Source organism: Gopherus flavomarginatus, chromosome 6 (assembly GCF_025201925.1).
Source record: "Gopherus flavomarginatus isolate rGopFla2 chromosome 6, rGopFla2.mat.asm, whole genome shotgun sequence".
In the NCBI taxonomy this organism is placed as follows: Eukaryota; Metazoa; Chordata; order Testudines; family Testudinidae; genus Gopherus; species Gopherus flavomarginatus.
The window spans coordinates 22,524,499-22,547,205 of record NC_066622.1 but is presented as its reverse complement, the minus strand read 5'-3'; the positions used below and the strand labels follow the sequence as shown (position 1 = coordinate 22,547,205).

Sequence of the window (22,707 nt, the reverse complement as noted above, 5' to 3'; positions counted from 1 at the left end):
CACAGCAGTGGGTGGGAACCATGCCCCGACAATGCCTGCTTGTCACCCATCCACTGGGATTTTGTTTCAAATTAATGATAAAAAATACTAGTGATTAAGAGCATTGAGCCATCCTATAGCAGAGATGGGCTGAGCCGCAGAGCCTGAGAGACGTTCTGCTCTGAGAGCTGGATTGGCTCATCACCTTCCACCCAGGGACTGCAGCTGCAAGCACTTTATGGAAGGGGGTAAGGACCATTATCCCTCTTTTACAGAGGAAGAAACCGAGGCACAAGACAGGGAAGTGATAAGGTCCTGCAGCGAATCAGCTATGGATTTGGCAAAAGGGCTTCTGATGCCATCCTCATTTCTAAGCACAAGACACACTGTTCCATACTGTGTGCATGACCCACGAAAGGGTTCATCCGACTCCCGTGTTCTAGGTATAGGAGTGTTTTCTTATCACCCCTTGCTGCCAAGGTTTAAATCTCAGGAATTGCCGTGCTGGCTCTGAGTCGGGGGCAATCTGGTCCAGTGTCCTGTCTCCAGCCATGCCCAGCACCAGATGCTTCAGAGGAAGGTGCAAGAAACTTCTTAGCCACCAGCAAAGAGAGATTGGCTTAAAACCTGAGGCATAAGGTTTAATGGCTTTTCCAAAATGTCTGCTAACATTAAAGCGGTCATAGGAACATAAGAATGGCCATCCTGGATCAGACCGAAGGTCCATCTAGCCCAGTATCCTGTCTTCTGACAGTGGCCAATGCCAGGTGCCTCAGAGGGAATGAACAGAACAGGTAACCATCAGACGATCCATCCCCTGTTGCCCATTCCAGCTTCTGGCAAACAGAGGCTAGGGATACCATCCCTGCCCAGGCTGGCTATCTGTCCTCCATGAATTTATCTAGTTCTTTCTTGAGCCCTGTTACAGTCTTGGCCTTCACAACATCCTCTGGCAGAGTTCTAGAGGCTGACTGTGTGTTGTGTGAAGAAATACTTCCTTTGGTTTGTTCTGAACCTGCTGCCTATTAATTTCATTTGGTGACCCCTAGTTCTTGTGGTATGAGAAGGAGTAAATAACACTTCCTTAATAAATTAATAAACATCAATGAAAGCTTGCTTAGGGGGATGGGGAGAGCAGGGGCTGCTCTGTGGTATTGGATACTCCAGCCTTACAGCCTTGAGCTAGTACCTAAGATCTTGACATTGGAACTGGCTAAAAACAAAGTGATGCTGATTAGACAGAGGGGACCAAATTCATCAGGTGCCAAAGCAAGCACATTTCCTGTTGAAGTCATCAGGAGATGCACCTGCTTGCATTAGGGCAGGGTTTGGCCTACAAAAGGTAACAGGCCCACTTAGCTTCTCTGCCTCAGGCTGGGCAGGATGTGCAGGAAGGAAAAACAAACCATGTAAAGACTATGAAGAGGGCAGGCTTTAGGCCGATTCCCCCAATTCCTGGGAATTGGGTCCCGCATCTAAGAGGGCCCCACGCCTAAGAGGACCCTGTGCTGTAGGTTCCGTTTTAATTTTTAAATTTTTTTTTACTCACCCGGCACCTGTGGGGTGGGGGGGGAAAAGATCCGGGTCTTCTGCAGCATTTTGGCGGTGGGGGGGGGGTGGTGGTGGCGGTGGCCGCTCCGGGTCTTCAGTGGGGGAAGGGGGTGCACTCCAGATCTTTGGCGACATTTTGGCGGCAGGGGGTCCTTTGGTGCCGCGGAAGACCCAGAGCGACTCCCCTGCCGCCAAAGTGCTGCTGAAGACCTGGAGCAGACACACACACACACACCCCCGCCGCCAAAGCCCAGGACTGCTGCCAGGTATTCGAATCAGGCCCCACAGTTCATAAAGCCAGCCCTGACTATGAAGTCTATGAGGGGTTTAAGATCTACTCAGTTTTAATGATCTTGGGGGCAGGGCACGGAGTGATAGGAGAAGAAGCATTTCTGGGCATTGGGTGTTGAAACATGCCTTGCTCCCTGTCGCCTACCTTCCTCATCAGCTAAAACACACACACTCTGTAAATCCTGACCTGGAAATGCACCTCATCATCCGTTCTCTTCCCACCAGCTCAGGCTAATGTGCTGAGAGCTCTCCAGTTGAGCCCCTTCTTCTTGGGTGTGGTAGCCAGGGAGAATCCCAGCATAGCCCTCTAGGGACGAGCACTTCAAGGCCTGGCAGCTCTATTATAAGGTGACCTGGTAACTGATATTTTAGAATCACACAAGGCCAGTCTGGTGCTGAGACGCCCAAGCATGAGTACTCAGATGTCACAGGAATGAGAGTCACATTGGCTTTGCCGGCGAGCCACTTGGCCATCATTTTCAAAAGCGGCCCCTGTGTTTGGGTGCCCAACTCGAGACAACCAGGGCCTGATTTTCAGGAAGTATGCTCCTGTCACTCCTGTTGAAGTCAGTGGGAACAGCAGGTGCACACAACGCCTGCAAATGAAGCCCCATGTTGGGGCCCCAATAACTGAGGCATGCAGAATTAGCAGACACTTCTGAAAATGTTCTGAGACCTTGGCATGCCTCAGTTTCCCCATGTGTAAAATGCAGCTAATGATAGTGACCTTCTTCCTAAGAGGGTTAGGAAGCTTTGTTACTGTCTTTAAAGGGTAGTGAGCTCCTTGGATTAGTAGGTGCTGGAAGGGCCAACGTGTTGATTATGTACTAGTAGCTAAAAGTCCTGCTGTCACATGGGCATAATTCATAAAGTCACATGTGTAAAAAAGCCCAAGTGGCTGAGACCTTAAAAACTGGATGGTAGCAGACCATGCATCCCAGTGATGATTAAACAGAAAGAGCTCTCAGCCATGACTGTAGCTGTATCTATCGCTTCACACTGACTCAACAGAGATTTTAGGTTTCAGAGTGAGACACACAGCGAGTTCCTGGAATTGTATTATGTAGATTGCTGTTTGCCTGGGAGTCACTTTAGGACTGAAATGACCCCAGTTCTGCTTTCCTCATGGTATGTTTGCCATCCAGGAGACCAGCTGTCACCTTATTTTGAGCTATCTGAAGCCAGTTCTGCATATGAAGAGATGCATGCCCTGATCTCACATGACCTCATGGGCCCGATCCTGCTGCCTCTAAGTGAGTGGCCGAATTCCCATTGGCTTCAGTGGCAGCAGGAGGGGACATGTTGTGGGTGGGCCCCAGGGGCTGCTGGGGTAACAGGGGGTGCTAGGTCAGGATGGAGGTGACACACTGAGAAGGGAATGAGAGCCAGGAGTGAAATACAGGGAGCGCTGCAGGTGAGAAGTGAGGTGCCTTGGCAGGGCTATGTTAGGAAGAAGCTTGCCCATCACTTGCCCTGTCAGCCTCTCATTTCAGGATCTCTAGTTTTGCCTAAAATTTCGAAGGGGGACAACCCTGTAGTATCAGAGAGGTCAAGGAATGAATCTTCTAAGTGTCTGGAAGGTGGAACGCTGCAGTGTCATAGACCTGAAAGTGCTTTTAAAGCCACGAGGGCTGATTGCTTTAAATGGCAGCCAACCCAGCTGCTACTGCCTGCACGTCTGCCATCTGGGCCAGGACTCTGTGTGCAGGAAGTGGGCTCTCCCCTGCCTGTTCTTCTGCCTGGTGGAGCAGCAGTCGTGCAGGCCAGTGGATTGGTGCTTTCCCTCCTTCCCTCTTGCCAGAGCAGAACGTGCTGCTACAGCTTCTAGAACAGCCTGAATTCCTGACTGAGCTGGAGCGCCCAAGGGACGGGCTTGTAACAAGGCCTCCTAACCCTCAGGCCAAGCTATTCACAGGTGGGGCTGCAGAATGGCAGGCTGCTGGGGTGTTGGCTCAGCTGGATAGGTGGGAGAGATGGGGATATTCTGTATGGGAAACCCAGCTGTGGCTAACGGATCCGCTTATCAAACATCTTTGGTACAGATAACTCCACTGTGTGAATCCAGGGGAAGAGCACGTGTCTCGGTGCTGTTCTGGGAAGCTTTAAAAATATGCCAGCCCTAGACTAGAACTCATCTCGGGGCAGAGGGTAACCTGTGAAGCCAGGATTCTAAAAAAGGAGTCTGCACCCACAGCTTGGGCTAGAGATCCCAAAGAGCTCAGCTCCCGTTCAGCACTTAAATAAGGGGCTTTGGAAAGTCTGGCTCCAACTGGGCGTGCTGAGCATGTTGAAATCTGGCCCTTAACATTCCCCTTCTTGGGAGGGGGCTCACTGCACCCACAGGCTCTCTGCTCTCTACACATGGGCCCTGACTTTGGGGGGTTTCCTCAGGGACTGAGGGAGTGACTGAGGAATTTGGGCTCCTGCCTTTCACTCTGAATGCATCAGACATGGCATGTGCTGGCTACAAGCTGCATCCAATTAGCTGCTGCTGTCTGCTCCTGATATCAGTCTCTCTGTCCCTAAATCATTAAAAATAAATTAAGAAATTGCCACACTGGTTTTAGGTCCTGCATAAATAAATCAATGAGCAATCATCATCTGCCCTTGCAGCATGTGCTCATCTTTGTTCGAGCCTATAGTTAGAGGGTGGGTGTGGGGGCATTGGTGACTGTTTTGTTGTGTTCAGCTGCTGCGCTGGTTGTAGGTCCTACAGTTATACAAAGCTGTGGGTGCTGCACAGTGACGCTGGAGCGTGCCTGTGCGCAGAAATGCTGCAATTGTTTAACCCAGACCAGCCGCACAATATAAAGCAGAGCTAGAATCAGGTGTCTTCGGGGACTGGGAGTGCAGTCAGGAGAGCACCCATGCTGCTCTCAGTGACTCCTGCACTGAGAGGAGATCCAGCCTGAGGAAGATGCAAGCAGGGTCCGGGGATCAGAGCATGGGGCAGAGGGATCCCAGGGGGAACCTCTCTGTGTTTGATATTGTGGGACCCAGTCATGTAGCAATGCTGCGTTGCAGCGTCTGGCCACCTGTGTGGTCACGTGCTGTTGTTTTGTGTTGACACAGCATTGTGATGGGAAGAGGTGAGGGGATGCTGTACTGCTGCAGCCAGTCTACCCTGAGCCTCTCCCTAGGGACAGCTGTCTCCTAGCTGGGAGATGGTGACCCTGACACTGGATGTGAGTGATTCTGTGCTCCCAGCATCTCTGCAAACAGATCCTCTTTCTCTACCCTGTCTGACGAGCGGGGGCCTTCTGATCTGGCATGCACGTAAGTGCTTAGTACGAGAAGGGACCCAGTATGGAACTGAATGGGGCTGTCCCCTTAGGAACAATTTATCAGCCAGTTGGCCTGGCCTGCGCCCTGTTCTCTGTCACTGGCAGTCCCTGCGCCCACCGTGGCTGGCAGGTCTGAGGAGCAAGCACTCCTCTTGCGCTCAGAGGAGCCAGTTGCTGGTTTATGTAAAAGGACCCTGTGAAACCAATTAGCAGAAGAGCAATGTTGTTTGTCAGGGCTGGAGCTGGGGTGGGTGGGGATTTGGGGGTGGGAAGTTTGGGAGAGCCTCCGATCTCCCTGCCAGCTCTCGCTCCCATGTGCCTTGTTTAGCTGTGACCTTCCCACGCAGCGGTGCAAGTGGTGTCATCTCTTTCCTGGGGTTGTTGCTCCCTCCGTGCATGGCCTTTGTCAATTTCACCACAGAGGAGGAGGAATCTAACACGCTGGGGCAGCTTTTAACACTAATTTAAAAATGCCGAACAAACAGCCGCTTCTCGCCAACTGCCCCAGTGGAGCCCAATTTAGGGGAGAACAAATCTGATCGCCTGCTGCAGCTGCCTTAATGAGTCCTGATCCGGGACTTTAGCAGAGGGCTGGATTGAATTTAGGCAAACAGCAAAACCCCAAAGCCCAAATCAGTTTTACTGTCGTATAAATTCCGGCTCACTGCATGTGATTGCGCTGAGCCTGCTGTGAGTTAACGTGCGACGTGGCCTGTGAGTCAGAGTGCAGGAATGGGAACCAGGACTCCTGGGTTTTGCCACCAGCTCTACGGCTGACCTGAAGCAAGCCTGTGCCTCGGTCGGGGGTGATTAGTTAGGACTTGTTCTGAACAGCATCATTAGTTGTACATGGAGATGTTTGCAGAGCACTTTGAAGATGAGATGCAGTGTGCGAATGCTAGGTGCTGATTAGTAACCCTGCAGTGGCTATTGCTGTGGCGAGGAACTAGATTGCCTTACTGAAATTGCTCCTAGATTGGCGCAGTTCCTCACGTCTGGGGTGCATTGAGACAGGGCTGGATACTGCTTGGTTCTCTTCCTTCCCTGTGCTCCTCTCTGCCCTGGCTCTTGGCCGGGGAGAAGTTGTGTCTAGCGAATGGACACCCACCACCAGGAGGGGGATATCCCCAGCTGATAAAGCAGCCAAGACCCATAGTTATAGCAGGCCAGGTTTGCCATGAATGCAGATAGGATAGGCCAGCTTGGCTTTGCAGCAGCCCCAAAGGGAGCTGGTATGAGCTTTGGGGCAAGGAGGGAGGAAAGGGCCAGCCAGGACTTTGAACAGAAAATTCTCTGAAAGGAAGGAGCTGGCTCTGGCATTGAGGCCTTCTCCATAGCAACCTGGAGCTGTCAAGGACAGCGCCACGATCTCTCCCAGCGCTCCCTGCTGGGGTGTGGGAAGGTCAGACGTATGCTCTTGGGTCAAGGTGCTGCCCCTGTATTAACGTGTCAGCTCGCTCCCCACTGGCTCCACTCTAAGAATCCACTGCCTATGGGAATTGCCGGGGCAGCCTCCTCCTGCCTTCCCTTCCCCAGGCTCCATGTTCCCAATGTCCCAGCCCCCCAGCATGGGAGCACAGCACTCCCCCATTAATTCTGTTTAATGCCTGCAGGTGTGTGCTGAGTGCCGGGGGCCAGTGAAATCTGGTGTAAAATTGCCCATAATTACCTTGTTAGCAGTGGTAGGCCTGCGCCTCTCTGCTCATCCGTCATCGTGCTGGCTTTTGTCAGGCCACACCTGTTTGCTTTATTGGGAATCATCCTGCTAAATGAGGCTTGTCTCAAAGTCAGGGGCTCCGTTCTCTCCCCAGCTGGCGCCAGCTCAGGCTTTGTTTGCTGAGAGGGGCCTGGGTGCCTGTGGGGGAGGGGTTAGCGTCCATTGCCTATAGGGGCAGCAGCCTCTCGGCGGGGCCTCTGCTGACCTTGCCAGGGCAGCAGGAGTGTGGTGGAGCTGGTCCTCTGGCCAGGGTGTGGTCCTGATTCTACAGTGTTTTGATCTGCCCAAAGGCCTGGCACCCCATGCAGCCATGGCTGTCCGTGCAGCTGGGCCTACAGACTGTCTGTGCTTATGCATCAGCAGGCGCTTGTGGGCATGTGCAGAGTTCCTGTGAGTTAGGGGGGGTGGCTCAGTGCCTTGAAAGACCCAGATTCCTTGGAGCACAGGGTTAATTCCACTGCCCCGCCACCCGAGGCAGATAACCAAAGTGCCAGGCAGCTTATTGTCTGCGGGGCTTTCAGGGGAGCCCGGAGTGAAGGGGGAGCGGGGGTTGTTCTGCTCTGTGTGCGCAGTAAGAACCCCTGGGCCTTTATCATAGCCCAAAGCATTTGCCTTCATACCCTTGGCCAGAGTGCCCTCTCCCTGTCCTCTTGCTGCCTCCAATTCAAGCTTTGCTTTGCTCTCTCTCAGCTGTCGCCGGAGACAGGCCCCAGGCAGGGAGGGACCCGTCTGACCATCACCGGGGAGAATCTGGGCCTGAAGTTTGAGGATGTGCGCATGGGAGTGCGGGTCGGCAGAGTGATGTGCACCCCCATCGAGAGCGAGTACATCAGCGCGGAGCAGTAAGTGCCCAACTGGCAGGGGGCGGTCGGGTGCCCTGGTCTGCTAGCCAGAGGTAGTGACTCCAGGTTGGAGGGGTTCATGTGTTCTGCGTGGGAGTGCTCACCCCCGCTGCTGGGAGCTGGTGTTAACACTGGAGCACTGAGCTGGAACAGCGAGGGGCAGAGCCCGTGACGAGCCAGTGCAGAGAGTTGGCTCTGACACTGCCTGTAGAGCTGCAAACCCACCCAGCCCGCAGGCCACGCTGGCCAGTTCTAGACTGGCCCTAGTGTCCCCTGCTGCCTTCCTAGCCTAGAGCTGTGATCTCGGTCAGCGGAAAGCTGTCGACCCAGCTCTTCTGGTCCCATGAGCCCCCCCAAGCCTGTCCCTGGGCTAGGCGGCAATGAAGGACTAACCTGAACAGTCGGAGAGAGCCAGTGGGCGGCTCTGCTTGCTGTGGACAGAGGTGAAGGGGGACACATGCTCTCTGGGGAAGATCTCCACATGTCCTCATGCTCACATGGAGCTCCTTGGCAGCCAGGGGCTTCAGCTTGTGCCATGAGATCTACTCCAATGACAGCTGATCAGTGCTGGACTATCCCTTCCCCTCCAAGCACATACTTCTGGGAGCTGTAACTTCCTGCATCTCCATGGGCTAGTCTGTGTGAATTATAACAGCCCATCAGAATGCAGGGCTGAGGTGGCAAGGAAAGAGCTGTGCAAAACTAGTCATGGTCCTATAGTCAAGCGTCATGGTAGTTGCTCTTCCAGGAGACATGCACACCCAGCCCGGCCTGCCCTCGGCTCCCCAGCCCCTCTGCTCCAGGGCATCCATGTGTAGCTCCGTGGAGCAGCCTCACCATGGCAAATGCACTGAGAGCTCCCTTCCTGCTTCCCCTAGAATTGTGTGTGAGATCGGAGACGCCAGCACAGGCCGAGCCCACGATGCACGTGTGGAGGTGTGCATCAGGGACTGCTCCCCCAGCTACAGGGCCACATCCCCGAAAAGCTTCACGTTTGTGGTAAGGTTATACAGTATTATCCCTCTGGCTCCCAGCATGTCTGCCTCCCTTGACCTGTAGTTACCAATCCCGCTCCCTCCCAGGGGCACCAGAGCTCATAGAAACAAATCTCTGGGGAGTGGGGAGGAGGGGTGGACATGGTCCCAGTTTGAAGCCTGCAAAGAGCCCACCTTGGTTTACAACCTTGTCACTCTCCCAAGCTAAGTAGGGATGGGCTGGCTCTGGACTTGGATGGGAGACCTAGGAATACCCAGACATTCCAGGAAGCAGAGCCGGTGATTCCAGACACAATGCGTCTTGCTGAGTTGACACTTTGCTGCTTGGAAGCACCATTTTTTGGCTGGACAATAAAAACAGGTTTCTCGCCCTGGTCACTATAGATCCCATGGGGTTCTTGTCAAGAGTTGGGGTGTCTTGGTCAAATCTCAGCTAACTGCTCTGCCTCTCTAAAATCACCTCTGCAGTTTCAGCTGGGTATGGGATTCCTCTAGACACCAGCCTTAACTTCAGTGCGTTGTTGCTGTCCGACAGCTACTTCCCACCTCCTGCACATCTTGCTCCAATAGCTGCCCCCTTCACCATCGTCCCCCCGTGCAGTTTCTGGCTCTGCACTTTGTCATTCGCTGCTCACGCTTGAATTGCTGGATTTGTTGCTTTTCTTTGACAGACGCCCACTTTCTACCGTGTGACTCCGGCTTGGGGTCCCCTCTCTGGGGGCACCTGGATTAGCATTGAGGGTAACCATCTCAATGCAGGCAGTGATGTCACAGTGACCATCGGGGGACGACCTTGTGTCTTTTCATGGTAGGGGTTCCATGGACAGGGGATCGCTGGGGCAGGCTGGAAAGTCAGGTATGATCCCTGGGCTGTGTGGAGAGACTGGGGAGTGGACCCACAGCCATGTTGGGGGTGCAGTGAGGGCACTGGAGTGAGGTGCCTTTGCCAGATTCCTGTGGAATTTCTCCCTCAAAATCCTGGCTTTTCTGTTTCCAAGGATCCTGAAAGAGACCAGAGAATGAGGAGTTTGTCTCTAAAATCACAAAGCCCTGAGGCATGAAGTGGATAATTTTTAGATTAGGGATGATAATGGAGCGGCTCTTTAAATATTTTCCTGCGGTAATTACTGGTTATCAGCCCTAATCGCTGCTGTTTGCAGCAGCCGCGCGATGGGGAACGCTCGGGAGTCGTGCTGGCTTCTCCTTCTGCCTTTTGTTTTATTTTTCTCTCTCTTAACTGACAATTTCACCAGCAGTTCCCCGGGGAAAGAGGGGGGAGATGGGTAGAGATAGCAGGCAGTGCTCGGGCGCTGTCACTGCTGGGTTTGCCCAAGGCTGGTGGGACCAGGAGCGGTGTCAGCAGGTTCCAAAGTGCACCCCATCCCCTAGCTGGAGGCCGTGGCTAGAACTGAGCATTGATGAGGCTGTCCTGGACACCCCACAGGGCTCCCTTTCTGATTGCCAGAAACTTCCCAGCCCAGAGGTCCCGTGGCTGGCGGGTGAAGTTGTGTTTTGAACTGACAGGGGGATGCTCTCCAACACAAGTGTGTCACCTGTGCAACTGGGCTGGTGGCTTTCTGTCCCGCCTCTAGCACTGAGTGCTGGGCCCTCCTCTAGGGTAGGAGGAGGTGGAGGGTGCCCGCGAGGGCTGGTACCATCAAATAGAGTCTGGCGCTCAGTGTGCAGCTCAGAGTGAGATTCTGTCCTGCCCCTCCCCATAGCCAGAGATGCTCAGAGCTTCCTCGATATCTGATGGCTCTTCTCCCTTGTCCCTAGGAGGAACGCTCGGGAGATTCGGTGCCGGACGCCACCAGGCCAGAGCCCTGGCGGGTCACCCATCCTCATCAACATCAACCGGGCCGAGCTGAGTAACTCCGAGGTGAAGTACAATTACACAGAGGACCCCACCATCCAGAAGATAGACCCAGAGTGGAGCATCAACAGGTAAATCTGCAGAGGGCAGGGATCCTCATGCTCACCGGGGGAGGAATTACTCATGAGCCCTAGCAGATGTGAGTGTATGCTGAGTATATGTGAGAGGTGAGGCCCTCGCATAGCTCTTCAGAGCAGGGATCATGCATCTGATATGTCTGCACAGCGCCTAGCAGGCCTGGGCTTCCATTCCAACCAGGACCCCTGGGCACTGCCACCATAGGCCATTGGAGGGCTGGCTACAGGACACACTGCAGAGCACTGGGAGGAAAGCAGGAGTAGCCAGAGGTGCCTGGCATGGTACCTGGCCTCAGCACACTCCTGGAATTGCAGCACTTAGACTGGCAGAGGCAGAAGAGGAGAGGGCTATCAGCCTGGCATTTGGCTGCAGTGAATAACATGAAAGTATTTCCGCCAGGGGATTTCTGAAGTGTTTATATGTGCTGTTAAAAGGCTTGAATTGACTGGAGCGGAAGGTAAGGACTCGATTAAACTGCAGGCTCCCCAAGAAGCCTGAGGGGAAGACCTGCTGCTCTGTGGCATTTAAAGCAAAGACCCAGAAAAGGCTCTGTCCTGGCCCCCAGAGCATACCTGGGTGCGCTTTTCCATTTCTGACTTCCAAACTCCTCTGGGTCTCACTGGATGGCCAAGGGAGGTTGGCAGTCGGAATGTACCCTGGACATTCTCAGCTGCTGCCGCTTTGGGGACCTGTGTTAAGATGGGGTGGGAGGGTCTCACCCCTTGGTAGGCAGGTGTACATGTTCCAGAACCCACCCCCAATCGGCACCCTGGTGGCTGCCTCAGCAGAGTGGCCAAGGCTTGAGTGGGTCGTTGGAGACTGAATTCCCCACACATCCCAGAGTTCTGTGGCGGAGGGAAGCTTGCCCTATGGCAACCTGCTGTAGCTGCTCTGTGAGCTTGCAGAGAACTGCAGTCGCCAGGACTGCAAACCCAGCACCTTCCAGCAGCAGGAAGCCGACAGGCACAGCAGAGAACTTGCCCAAAGCAGCCAGGTTCTGTGCCATGCTCTCAGTGCACTGCTCACCAGGAGGTGGCAGTGGGCAAGCGCTATGGGAATGGTCCACGGGAGCGTTGTTGTTTCAAATGGAAGCCTCTGGCCGATCTGCCGCTGTGGCTGAAGGTGGAAGTCAGCCGTTCCTGCTGCGTGGACAGAAGCCAGCGTGGTGCCATAAGTGAGGTGGGCACATTGTTCCCAATGGCAGAACCTGGCCCATGCTGATGGGTTGCTGGGATGTTTCCAAACTGGAGTTGGGAGAGACGATCCCATATTCCAGTATTACAAGCGAGTCCCTTGGGACAGGTTCCAAGATAGGCAGCGATGGCATGTGCCCACCTTCACCAGTGCCTGGGTGCCCTGTGCCAGAACAGCCTCTTCTGACTCCTTTCTCTCTGTGCCTCCTAGTGGTGGGACGTTGCTGACTGTGATAGGCACCAACCTGGCCACTATCAAAGAGCCTAGGATCCGTGCCAAGTACGGCAGCGCTGAGAGGGAGAACGTAAGTAGATCTTCAGCTGTCTGGAGAGGCCCTGTGCCTGGTTTGGGGAGGGAGGGCAAAGAGTCCTATCTCCTTTCTTCCATGCAGGACACCAGTGAAAAGCAGTTCTGCCACCTCCCCTTTGTACCTGTGACTTTGACACTCTCAGTCATTAGAAGAGAGACACCAAGCCAGCTGGGTCTTACCTGGGGAGGGGCCAAAACAGGTCTGTCACTGGTGAGGGAGAAAGTGACTGGATGGGGTTAGCGATCTGGAGAGAGAGAGAGGAGTGGGGAACTGGATGCTGTTTCATGAAAGTGCTTTGGAAGCAGAAATGGTACCGACGGGGGACAGCAAAGCTCCAGTCCCTGGCAGGGTCTCTCCTTACATCCACTCTCTGAAAATCAAGCCCCATGCACACAGGAGTCTCCTCACCCAGCACTGAAATGCAGCCAATTCTGGGATGGAACATGAGGTGTTGCACAGCAACACTACAGTACAGTCTAGGACAGGAAGTGGAGAAGAATCCGGTATCCCGCTGGCAGTTCGGGGGGAGCTGACAGGCAATGCTCAAGCGGTGAGGGAAGATATAAGGGCTCCACTTTATATTCCATTTCACTTGGGAGCAGTGGGAAGGTGGGATTATGGATGGAGTGTGGCCCAGCACCAGCCATTGTGCAAAATGTCACTGGATTTTGAATGGCCACAAGTGCTCAGTACTTTGGTTTTGCGTCTCCGTTACAAGACGGGCTTCCAACAGCACCACACCTCTTAGGTTCGGGGGTGATTCGGAGGGAAGAGTGCCCCTGACAGATTCAGCACAACTACTTCTTGCAGGGGGGTCTTCCTTCCTGGGACTGAGCACTCTTGAGTCAACTTAGCTTGTGAGATCAGATGTTATCCCAGCCTGAGATGATGGGAGACTGTCTGATCAGCCTTGGTGCCTTGTCCCCTCTGTAGAACTGTACTGTCTACAATGACACCACCATGCTGTGCTATGCTCCATCCATCGACAACCCGTCTCGGAGCCCCCCGGAGATCGGTGACCGCCCAGATGAGATTGGCTTTGTCATGGATAATGTCCAGGCCCTGCTGATTGTTAATACCACCAGCTTCGTCTATTATCCGGACCCCGTCTTCGAGCCCCTCAGCCCCTCTGGCATGCTGGAGCTCAAGCCCAGCTCTCCCCTTATCCTCAAGGTAAGCCCCTCACAGCTCTTCTCCCCCATTGCCTGTGCTGCCCTATTGCAGCCTCAGATCTCTGGCTTCCTTTTCCACCCTGGGCCAGCAGTGCCTGTACAGCAGGTCAGAGAACTCCAACGGGGATGGAATGGACCAGTTCAGAGTCAGAGCTGCTGACCTGGCAGCTGGTCTCTTGGGGGTTAAATGGATTCTCCCGGCCAGGTAAGTGGGGAAGGGGTGGTATTCCATGCCCAGCAGTGGGAGAGCCATAGAACCCCATTGTGCCCTTACAAACCCTCTGCCTGCAGAACAGGTGGGATTTTCTGGCTATAGGTAAAGGCTGATGCAGTTGGGGTCTGCTGCAGGAGGTACGCAAAGGAGTGTGTTCCACGGAGATGGAAATCACGGGGTCTCCCTTTTCCAAACTCTCTCTCTCCCCCTCAGCAGTACGGGAAGGGCAGCGTGGTTGGGACCCCTTGGCACCGGTGGGGTCGCGCTCCCCAGGTAACGAAGCCCTGGTTTAATTATCCCCATGGGGCGGGTGAGTATGTGGCACCTTTAGAGCCTTGCAGAAGGGATCTGGAGTGTTTTAGACGAGGGCACCCCCAGTTAACCCTGTGTCTCCATGGGTGGGAGGGGCGTCCCTCCTCTCAGAGCTCAGGGACAAAGTCATCCGTGGGGTAACTGCACTGCAATCAGGGAGCGTGCCCCAGGATTTGGCCCATTCTGGGTGCATCTTCTTTGTGTCTCCTTGGCTCAGATTCCCACTCCCCCTTCACTTCTTGTTGGACCTGTATCAGAGACTACAGCGAAGCGGAAGGATCCCTGCAGCCTCCTGCTCTCCCTGGGGTTAGAAGGCTGAGGAAGAGAATTTGCTTGGTAATGGGAGAATCCCGCTGTGGGAGAACTAATGATCTCACTCCTTGTTCCCTTAAAGGGCCGGAACCTGCTCCCGCCGGCTGCTGGTAACTCCCGGCTGAACTACACGGTGCTGATTGGTGACACTCCCTGCGCCCTGACTGTCTCCGAGACTCAGCTCTTGTGCGAGTCGCCAAACCTCACAGGACAGCACAAAGTCACGGTACTGCTAACCGCCCCAACGGGCCTTTTTGGGCCCTGGCATCCCCGCAGGTGCTGCCAGGACTGCACCAAGCCATGCACTGGGCACTTGTTCTTCCCGCTGAACAAGCCTCGTGTGGCTGGGGCCCGAGACAAAGAGCCTCCAGCTCCAAAGCAGAGCTGGGATATGGTTTATCAACCCTTGTTGGGTCCCACCTGAGTTCTGAGTGATAGCTGCATTTCCCCGCCCCAGCTGGGAGCACTTTCTGTAGCAGGACCCAAGGGGAGTCCCCTGGGCAGCAGCCTGCGTGCAGCACTGGGGATGTGCCTGGTGGCATCCAGTCGTAAAAGCAGCCCAAGTTACCAAGAATCACAACTCTGCCATTGACAGCAACTGTGTGCATGTGTGTGTGGAGGGTGAGGCATGGGCTGACATGCTGGACCCCAACCCCCTACTTCATAGCACCCTGCCATACCCCAGCCCTCAATTCCCTCCTGCATGGGGCCCTGTTGAATTCCAGCCCTGTCCTGCATGCGGCCCTGCCGTACCCCATCCTCCTTTAGTGAATGGGCTGTGCCATGCCCCCTTCCACTCCCTCTGGCATGGCGCCCTGCTAAACCCCACTGCCTCAATCCCCTCCAGCTGGGGGCTCTGCCGTACCTAATGAAACTTTCTGATGATGATGTAACCCTAAACATGCCTAGTTCCCCTGGGCCGCTCCCCTCTGGCTCAGCCCATGCTGCCATGAGGGATAGAGTAGCCTGTTAAGCTGAGTGCATTGCTGATGTGCTGTTCCTCTGCAGGCTAGGGCACTGGGCTCTGTAAAGATCCTTGTTCCTGGGGGCCTCCCAAGGCACCTGACCTGGCACGGTGCTCACCGATGGTCACTTTGGGGACATCGTATGCCCAGCGGTAGCTCATGTTCAGCCTGGGACTTTAGGCTCCCCTTTTACTTAGCAGGGGGCAGTGCCTGGAGACAGAGGGGCTTAATCCCCTTCTGGCGTACATTGGAGAGCATGCAGGGGCCCTTCCCCTTTCACCCCCTGCCTGGCGCCAGCTGACCACTGGTTCCTGTTGGGTAAGAGCTCATCAACACCGGATTATGTGCACATGCAGGGGCTTAGATCTGCTGGGAGAAACCCCAGGCTTCCTGCCTCCCTAGTGCCTGGTCCCCCACCCCCAGTAGTCTGTTCAGAGGGGCTGAGTGCCCCAGCCAACCCGCCACAAGCACGCTCCATTGTTACCCACACTCTGGGTGGGCCTGGCTGGATCTGCCAGCTCCATTCCTTCCCTACTGGCCGCAGGAGACTCAGTCTGAGCCATATGGTCAAGGGGTTCTCTCCCCCTCACGTCCCCCAGCTCCTGGGTTAGCTTTAAGTAAGATTCTTTGTCAGGTTGTAGCTCAGCAGCAGCAGCGCTCAGGGTCTCAGTGCAGCCTTGTGTATTTGAAAGGGACCCAAAACAGTCCCCCCAGGCTCCTCATCCATCAGGGAACTCACTTTACATCCCATCTGTTATTGTAATGTCTGAATGAGACATCAAACTCCTCACAGGCGCTGACAACACACCAGCATGTCTTCTGCATCCCATTAAAGCTCTGCATGCACTCGGAGGAGCCCCTTGCATTGTAGTCCCCGCACCTGCTCTGCGGCCTGCCCCACAGCCTCCTCCAAACTATCTTCTGGTGTCAGTGTACCTCGGAAGTGAGGGTTCACTACTCACTGGGCTCTGCCCAGGCTGGCATGATAATGATCTGACCTTCCTATTACACACCTTGGACATATGCCACCTGTGTGGACACAGATCCTGCGGTCTGGGGGTCTCTGCTTTCTGAGAACCCCATTCCAGCATGCACCTCCTCCCCAACAAGAAAGGGGAAGGCAGGGTCGCTTCCCCCCCCACCGCCCCTTTAAAGAGGGAATCATAGAAAGTAGGGCTGGAATGAACCTCAAGTAGTCATCTAGTCCAGCCTACTGCACTGAGGCAGGACTAAGTAAACCTTGGCCATCCCAACAGGTGTTTGTCCAGCCTGTTCTGAAAAACCTCCAGTGACAGGGATAGGCTCCCTGGAAGCCTATTCCAGAGCTTAACTACCCTTAGAGTCAGACCTTTCCCCCCAATATCCAACATAAATCTCCCTGGCTGCAGATTAAGCTCCTTCTTGTCTTACCCTCCGTGGACACAGAGAACAATTGATCACAGTCCTCTGAATAACAGCCCTTGACATGTGAAGACTGTTATCAGGTCCCCCCTTCAGTCTGCTTTTCTCAGGACTAAGCATGCCCAGTTTTTTTAACCTTTCCTCATTGGTCATTGTCCAAGTCATTAATGAAAATATGGAACAGTTCCGGACCCAGGACAGACTCCTGCCGCCCCCACTAGATAGCCCTCCCAGTGGCAGTGAACCACTGAAAGCTACTCTATGATTTTCCAACCTCCATTGTCCACCCCCCTGACAGTCATTTCACCTAGACCACATTTCCCTAGTTGGCTCCTGGGGATGTCATGGGGGTCTGATGAGCTCCAGTGGTGGTGGCAGGCCCTCCCTGCCCCTTTCCAGCTGGAAAAACCCTTCTGATCACAACCTGCCTCAGTTAGGAGAGGTGCCTTGACCCACACCCCCGAGCTAAACCCACTCTTGACCTTTTCCCCATGCCAATGGGAAGTCTCCCTGACTCACTCAGCTGCCAAACCCTCCTGTCCCCAGATGTGTTTTGGGGCATATGAGAGTCGGCCGGGGGCTCTGCAGTTCTCTCTTTGTATAGCATCCCCCAGCCTGTAGGGTGGCAGGTGGGTGGAAGAAGGGGGCACAGAGCCCTCTCAACAGGGAGGCGAGCCACTCGCCAGCTCTTAGCACTAACGTGAAGCCCTTTCCCTCCCATGCGGCTCAGATCAAGGCTGGAGGGTTTGAGTTCTCCCCGGGGACGCTGCAGATCTATTCAGACAGCCTCCTGACACTGCCTGCCATCATCGGGATCGGTGGCGGAGGCGGCCTCCTCTTGCTCATCATCATCATCGTCCTCATCGCCTACAAGCGCAAGTCCCGGGATGCCGACCGCACCCTGAAACGCCTGCAGCTGCAGATGGACAACCTGGAGTCCCGCGTGGCCTTGGAGTGCAAGGAGGGTGAGTCAATCTCTGCTTCTCTCCCCACGGCTTCCCAGCTTCAGCCTGTCCCCACCTCTCAGCCCCTTCACCTGCCTTGCCAGCTCTGCCCCCTCTGGGTTGTTGGTTTCTCCTCTTGTGTTTGCTCCAAGACACTCTGTTCACACCCTACTGTTTGGTGAAGGAGGCAGCAGTACCATGGACATCCATGATCGCTCAGCCAAGATTCCCAGGTCAGATGTTCAGGGTGTTGATGTTCACATGCAGACAGGCAGACTGGCAGGCTCATTTCTATAGAGACTCCCATGAAAGCCCCCACCCTCTCCAGCATTGTCAGGTCCTTTCCCTTGTTGCTTCTGCATTCCCATAGGGTGCTGCGTGTGCATTTGCAGGCAGCAGGTCCCTATCCTGAGTGCCGCGGCTTGTTCTAGCTCTTGATGTGTCCGTTAACAACATCTGGTCCCAGCGTGGGACAAGGAACCCACCCGTATATGACAAAGGGCTGATGTATGGTCTCACCACAGTGACAGCACAGTATGTTGCAATGCACCATCCTGGTCTTATGGCACAAGGGTCTTTGCTGGACAGGTGTTTCCTATGTGCTCCCTTCTCTTTCATATCCGCCAGTCTCCTGCTCTGCAAGTACCATGTCAAAACAGCCTGGTAAATCTGCCCTCTCGTCCCAGTGCTGTGGGTCTCATGCTCCTGATCTACAGGGATCTTCCCCTGCTCTAAGCCACCTTTGGGACCGGAGATCCGAGCAGGCAAAGTGACTTTGTTGGGGGGGGAACTTAACTTATTTTTAGTAGGATTTATTTTTTCGGTTAAGGATTTTATGTTTTTAAAGTGTAAAAGAGGACAAAAGAGGGTAGAGAAACCTGCCTGAAAAGGGCTCTGAGTCTCTCATCATGTGACAGAGGGATGCTGCGAAATTGGACAGAATGCCTCTTATGATCCTGCCGATAAAACCTAATTGCCCATTATCGCCACAAGCCAGTGCCTGGGGCCGTGACCCTGCCAACTGCAGCCAACCCAGAGGCTGAGGGAGAAGCGGGCACCTAGAACGAGATAATAAAAAAGAAAAAAACCCTAAAAATCCATGTAGATGGCAATAGTGACAGAGAGAGGGGAGGGTGGAGGGGATCTCGTCTCCTCTTCCACAGCTGGCAGATAAAAGGATCTGCTTTTAATTAAAAGGCGCAATCTCTTCCCTGCCTTTTCTCTTTTCTAGTCCCTCTAGTTACAGATAAGATAGCGAGCCTTTCAAGCTGACGTTTGTTTTTTCCCATCAGGCTGACAAGCCTGCAACCCTCTGCCTAGCTTCCAGCTCCCTTTAAAGTGCTGTTAATTTGATTTCTCTGTTTTTTTCTCTTTCCCTTATACAGTACTAGAGATTCCCCTCCATCCCCAAAGCCTTCCCCCATGGGTACCATTAAAGGCACAGGACACCATTTCCCCCCTCTGTCTAGCAAGAGCTCAGGCTGTGCCTGTTCTTACCCCAGGGTGCTGGGTTTGTGTTGGGCTTTTCTCTCTAATGTTATTTAGGTCAGAATGAAATGAGAACATTCTTGTGGTTTAAACCTCTCTCTCGCCCAGCATCTCTGCCCTGTCATTCACAGCCGCCTACAGGTTTCTTACATATGTGCACATAGAAAGGGGGTTAGAGTCGACAGGCTGAGGCTTCAGGACTCTTGGGTTCTATTCCCGGCTCTGCCACCGATTTGCTGTGTGACCCCGGGGAGGTCATGTCCCCTCTCTGTGCTTCTGCTTTGCCATGTGTAAAATGGAGATAAGGGCACTGCCCCTCCTGACAGGGTGGTGTGAGACTGAGCTAACTGATGTCTGTAAATTGCCTTGAGCCCATCTGATTACCAGTGCTAGGGACAGAGGGCAGCCTGCACTATTCTAGATCTGTGGGGCTCTTGTATTTTGCTGGCACCAGTGTGGTAGCTCTAGGGCCCAACCTGACCTCACCTATTGACCTCCTGCAGGCCCATAGTCCCCTAACACAACTCTGCTCTTTCCATCTCAGCCTTTGCTGAACTGCAGACAGACATCCACGAGCTGACGAACGACTTAGACGGGGCTGGCATCCCCTTCCTGGACTATCGCACCTACGCCATGAGGGTCCTCTTCCCCGGGATAGAAGACCATCCTGTGCTGAAGGAGATGGAGGTGTGGTAATGTGTGTATGTGTGTCTGTCTGTCTCTCTGATGCTTCACCCTGGGGACACCTGCCTCTGGGAGCTGCACTTCATGCCCGTCTGCTGCAGGGTTCACCGTTGCACCTTCTACCTTCATTTTTAGTGAGGAAGTCTTGGAAGTTTCAGTGAATGATGGGAACTCACAGGTCTGGGCTCAGCAATGGGTGGGGAGAGATGACTGGCTCAGGAATGACTCTGGCCACCCATCCAAGGAGATTGCAACATACTGCAGTGGGCAGAGACTTTATTCTGGCAACAGTCCATGTTCTTTACAGACCACGGAGGAGCATTCTTCATGGCAACCTGTCCATGCAGTGTCCTCTGCCTGAGCTCTTGGGGTCTGGATTTGTAACATCTGGGTTTTCCAGCCAGAAGCGACTGAGGAGATTGTATGTACAATGTTCTGAAACCTCCCTCTTGGTCCTCCAGGACCCCCATGGTAAAGCTGGGTGACACTGGGGTTTCCTCTCTTGGATAGAGAGGTTTGTTCTGCTATGGTGCCCTGTGACTCCTTAACCGAGGGATGAGAGCTTACAGGACTGCAGTGCAGCATAGCAGAGGAACCCAATGCAATCTTGGGCTGTGTATTTTTTAACACAGTGTATCATTAACCTGCAGAGCTCATTGGCACAGATGTCACTGAGGCCAACAATTAGCAGGGTTCAAAGTAGGATTAGCTATTTCTACAGATAATGAGAAGATCCACAGGTATGTTAGAGAGGAACAAAATGTCTTTAAAAGGGATATAAACCCCCAAGCTTCAGGGCAATTAGCTAGGTGCTAAGGGCCAGATTTCAAAAGCACTCAGCCCCCACTGAGAACAGATGGAGTATAGCGTTAAGTGACAAGAGTTAAAAAGGAACTTCCTCTGTAGTCAGGTTATTCCACAAATGTCCATCATAGTGTTTCTTCACCTTGTTCTAAAGCATCTGGTACTAGCTTTTGTTGGAGGTGGGCCACCAGCCTGATCCAATCAGGCAATTCTTATGTTCCTATCTCATCCCCAGAGTCCAGAGGAGCCAGTCCCTGTCTGTGCGGCTCCAGGGAGACAGTGCCTCGGGCAGTCAGTACAGTTCTCGGTACCCTTGGTACCAGATAGATGTTGACAAATTGGAGGGAATTCAGGGAAGAGCAACAGAAAGAGGAAAGTTTGGAAGAGTTAAGTGCATAGCGAGGCTGAATGGCGACAGGAGGAGGGAGGGTGGACCCATCTAGAGACAGGTGAAGGGGAAACCTCAGGGAAGCAGAGGAGCTGTCTGGGGCAGTTTAGGGGAGGGAGTATAATGAGGTGTAATGGGATGACGTTGGGTAAGAAAAGCGCAGGATTGTTTTTCTGATCGCTGGATCTGCTGGCCTGTGGAATAGTCTCCTGAGGAAATGGCAGGAGTCTCCTGGCTTGGCACACTGGAAACTCTGAGTGGACAATGTACTAGGAAACACACAGTAGAGAAGCATCCAGTGTTGGTCTCAGGGAGTGGGGCTGGTGCTGCTGACTAGGCCTGGCTCATCTCTCTTGCTGGTGATTCCGAGACTCTAACCCTTGTGCTGCTGGTATTGTTCTGCCCTGCAGTGAGAAGGTCATTGCAGCCATAGAGCGATAATACATTTCACCAGCTGGCTTCTCCCAGACACTGAAGCATGGGCTCAACCTGTTCCCGTCCTTCTGGGGGACCACAGATCACCCAACCAGCAGCTGCTTCCATCACTGTTGTCCCCATCTTATCCCTCACCTTGTCTCCAGGATGGTGACCCTGCGGCCTAGCTATAGCACTCCTAGGGCTGTGTGCTTGCCACCCGCTTCCCCTCTGGGAAGTGTTGCTCTTTCATTCCCTGCCACAGACCTGCATTGCCACCTTCCACACTCCACTTTATTCCTCTGCGGCTGCACTGACCACGTTTCACCCAGCTAGGCCTACGCTGGCAGCTGGGCAAGAGCCTGGGCCACACCTCATCTGCATTAGGTGGAGCAGACTACACCTGCCCTTCCTTTTAACTGGGACCTGGAGACCACCAGCATGATCAAGACGGGTCTCTGCATATCTGCGGGGGCTTCACTTCCTAGTCTAAGACAAGCATGGCTGCATTTATGCTGCCCCTTCTCCACAGCTCCTGAGCACATGGTCTTCGACACCAGCTTGTCCCTCTGTGATGCATCTTGCCACGTGCAGGTCAACGTGAGCACAGGGAGGCCACTGCATGGCTACCACACTCACTGACATTAATATCAATATTTGTATTAATATCATTGCCGCTGTCATTTTCTGTTGCACTTGATTTATTCAATTGGGTTTGTTTGATGCATGACTGGCTGCTCATTTCCAGCAGACTTGTCCGACATCATCCACCTTCCCAGCTCCATGGCTCGTCCCTGCAGAAGAGCATCTTGTCCCATCTCCCCCTGCTCCCCAAACCAGCTCCTCCTTCCCTCCCAGCCTCACAGTGTCTGCTTAATTTAGTGCATGCAAGTGCACATAAATTGGCTTCTGGTTTTCCTCAGTACCAACGTTGCTCTTGATTGGAGTGGTGTGGGGTGACCTTAGCTTCCCCTCGCTGCTGACCGGACACAGTAATTAATGTTGACATAGACTTCAGAACATGTTTAGGAGAAGTAATCGGCCCTGGTGCAGGATGCAGAGTTATTAATTACAGGGAATCAGCCCCTTACAACTGCAAATGCACATGCATTCATTGTAACCCAGATGGCTGCTGCTACTGTTACCTGGCTCTCTCAGTGGGGTGGGTTGTAGTTCTATCTCCCGTGCTCCCTTTAGTCCCTACCCCCAGTGTTGTGGGGGGTGGGGAGCACTTATCCTGGCTTTCACCACAGAGTCCCAGTGTTCATGGATCTACCTTCCCCCAGGCTTGCAGGAGGCTCAGACAGTCCTGGCCTGGCTGTAGGGCACTGTACTGTTACCACACAGCACAAAGGTGTCTTTCCCCCCTGTGCTTCACAGCACAAGATGAAGAGGTCAGAGAGACCCTAACCCTTTCTCATTTTCCATTGTAACCAGGGCTTTAGTCAGCTTGGGCCTTCGGTGGGGAGGGGCTAATTCTTGGCGAATAAACCTG

The 22,707-nt window shown here is 53.7% G+C and overlaps 1 protein-coding gene across 6 annotated transcripts in view; it reads left to right on the top strand.

Moving 5' to 3' along the window:
• PLXNA1 (plexin A1) overlaps window positions 1-22,707 on the top strand; it is a 409,775-nt gene that overhangs the window by 323,026 nt on the left and 64,042 nt on the right. For all 6 annotated transcript variants that reach the window (XM_050958495.1, XM_050958499.1, XM_050958500.1 and 3 more), the window contains 9 exons: window positions 7,513-7,664; window positions 8,543-8,663; window positions 9,331-9,467; window positions 10,436-10,603; window positions 12,015-12,108; window positions 13,048-13,287; window positions 14,207-14,350; window positions 17,221-17,455; window positions 19,467-19,609. In XM_050958495.1, coding sequence (XP_050814452.1) covers window positions 7,513-7,664; window positions 8,543-8,663; window positions 9,331-9,467; window positions 10,436-10,603; window positions 12,015-12,108; window positions 13,048-13,287; window positions 14,207-14,350; window positions 17,221-17,455; window positions 19,467-19,609 — 1,434 coding nt within the window. The remainder of the gene's footprint in view (window positions 1-7,512; window positions 7,665-8,542; window positions 8,664-9,330; window positions 9,468-10,435; window positions 10,604-12,014; window positions 12,109-13,047; window positions 13,288-14,206; window positions 14,351-17,220; window positions 17,456-19,466; window positions 19,610-22,707) is intronic.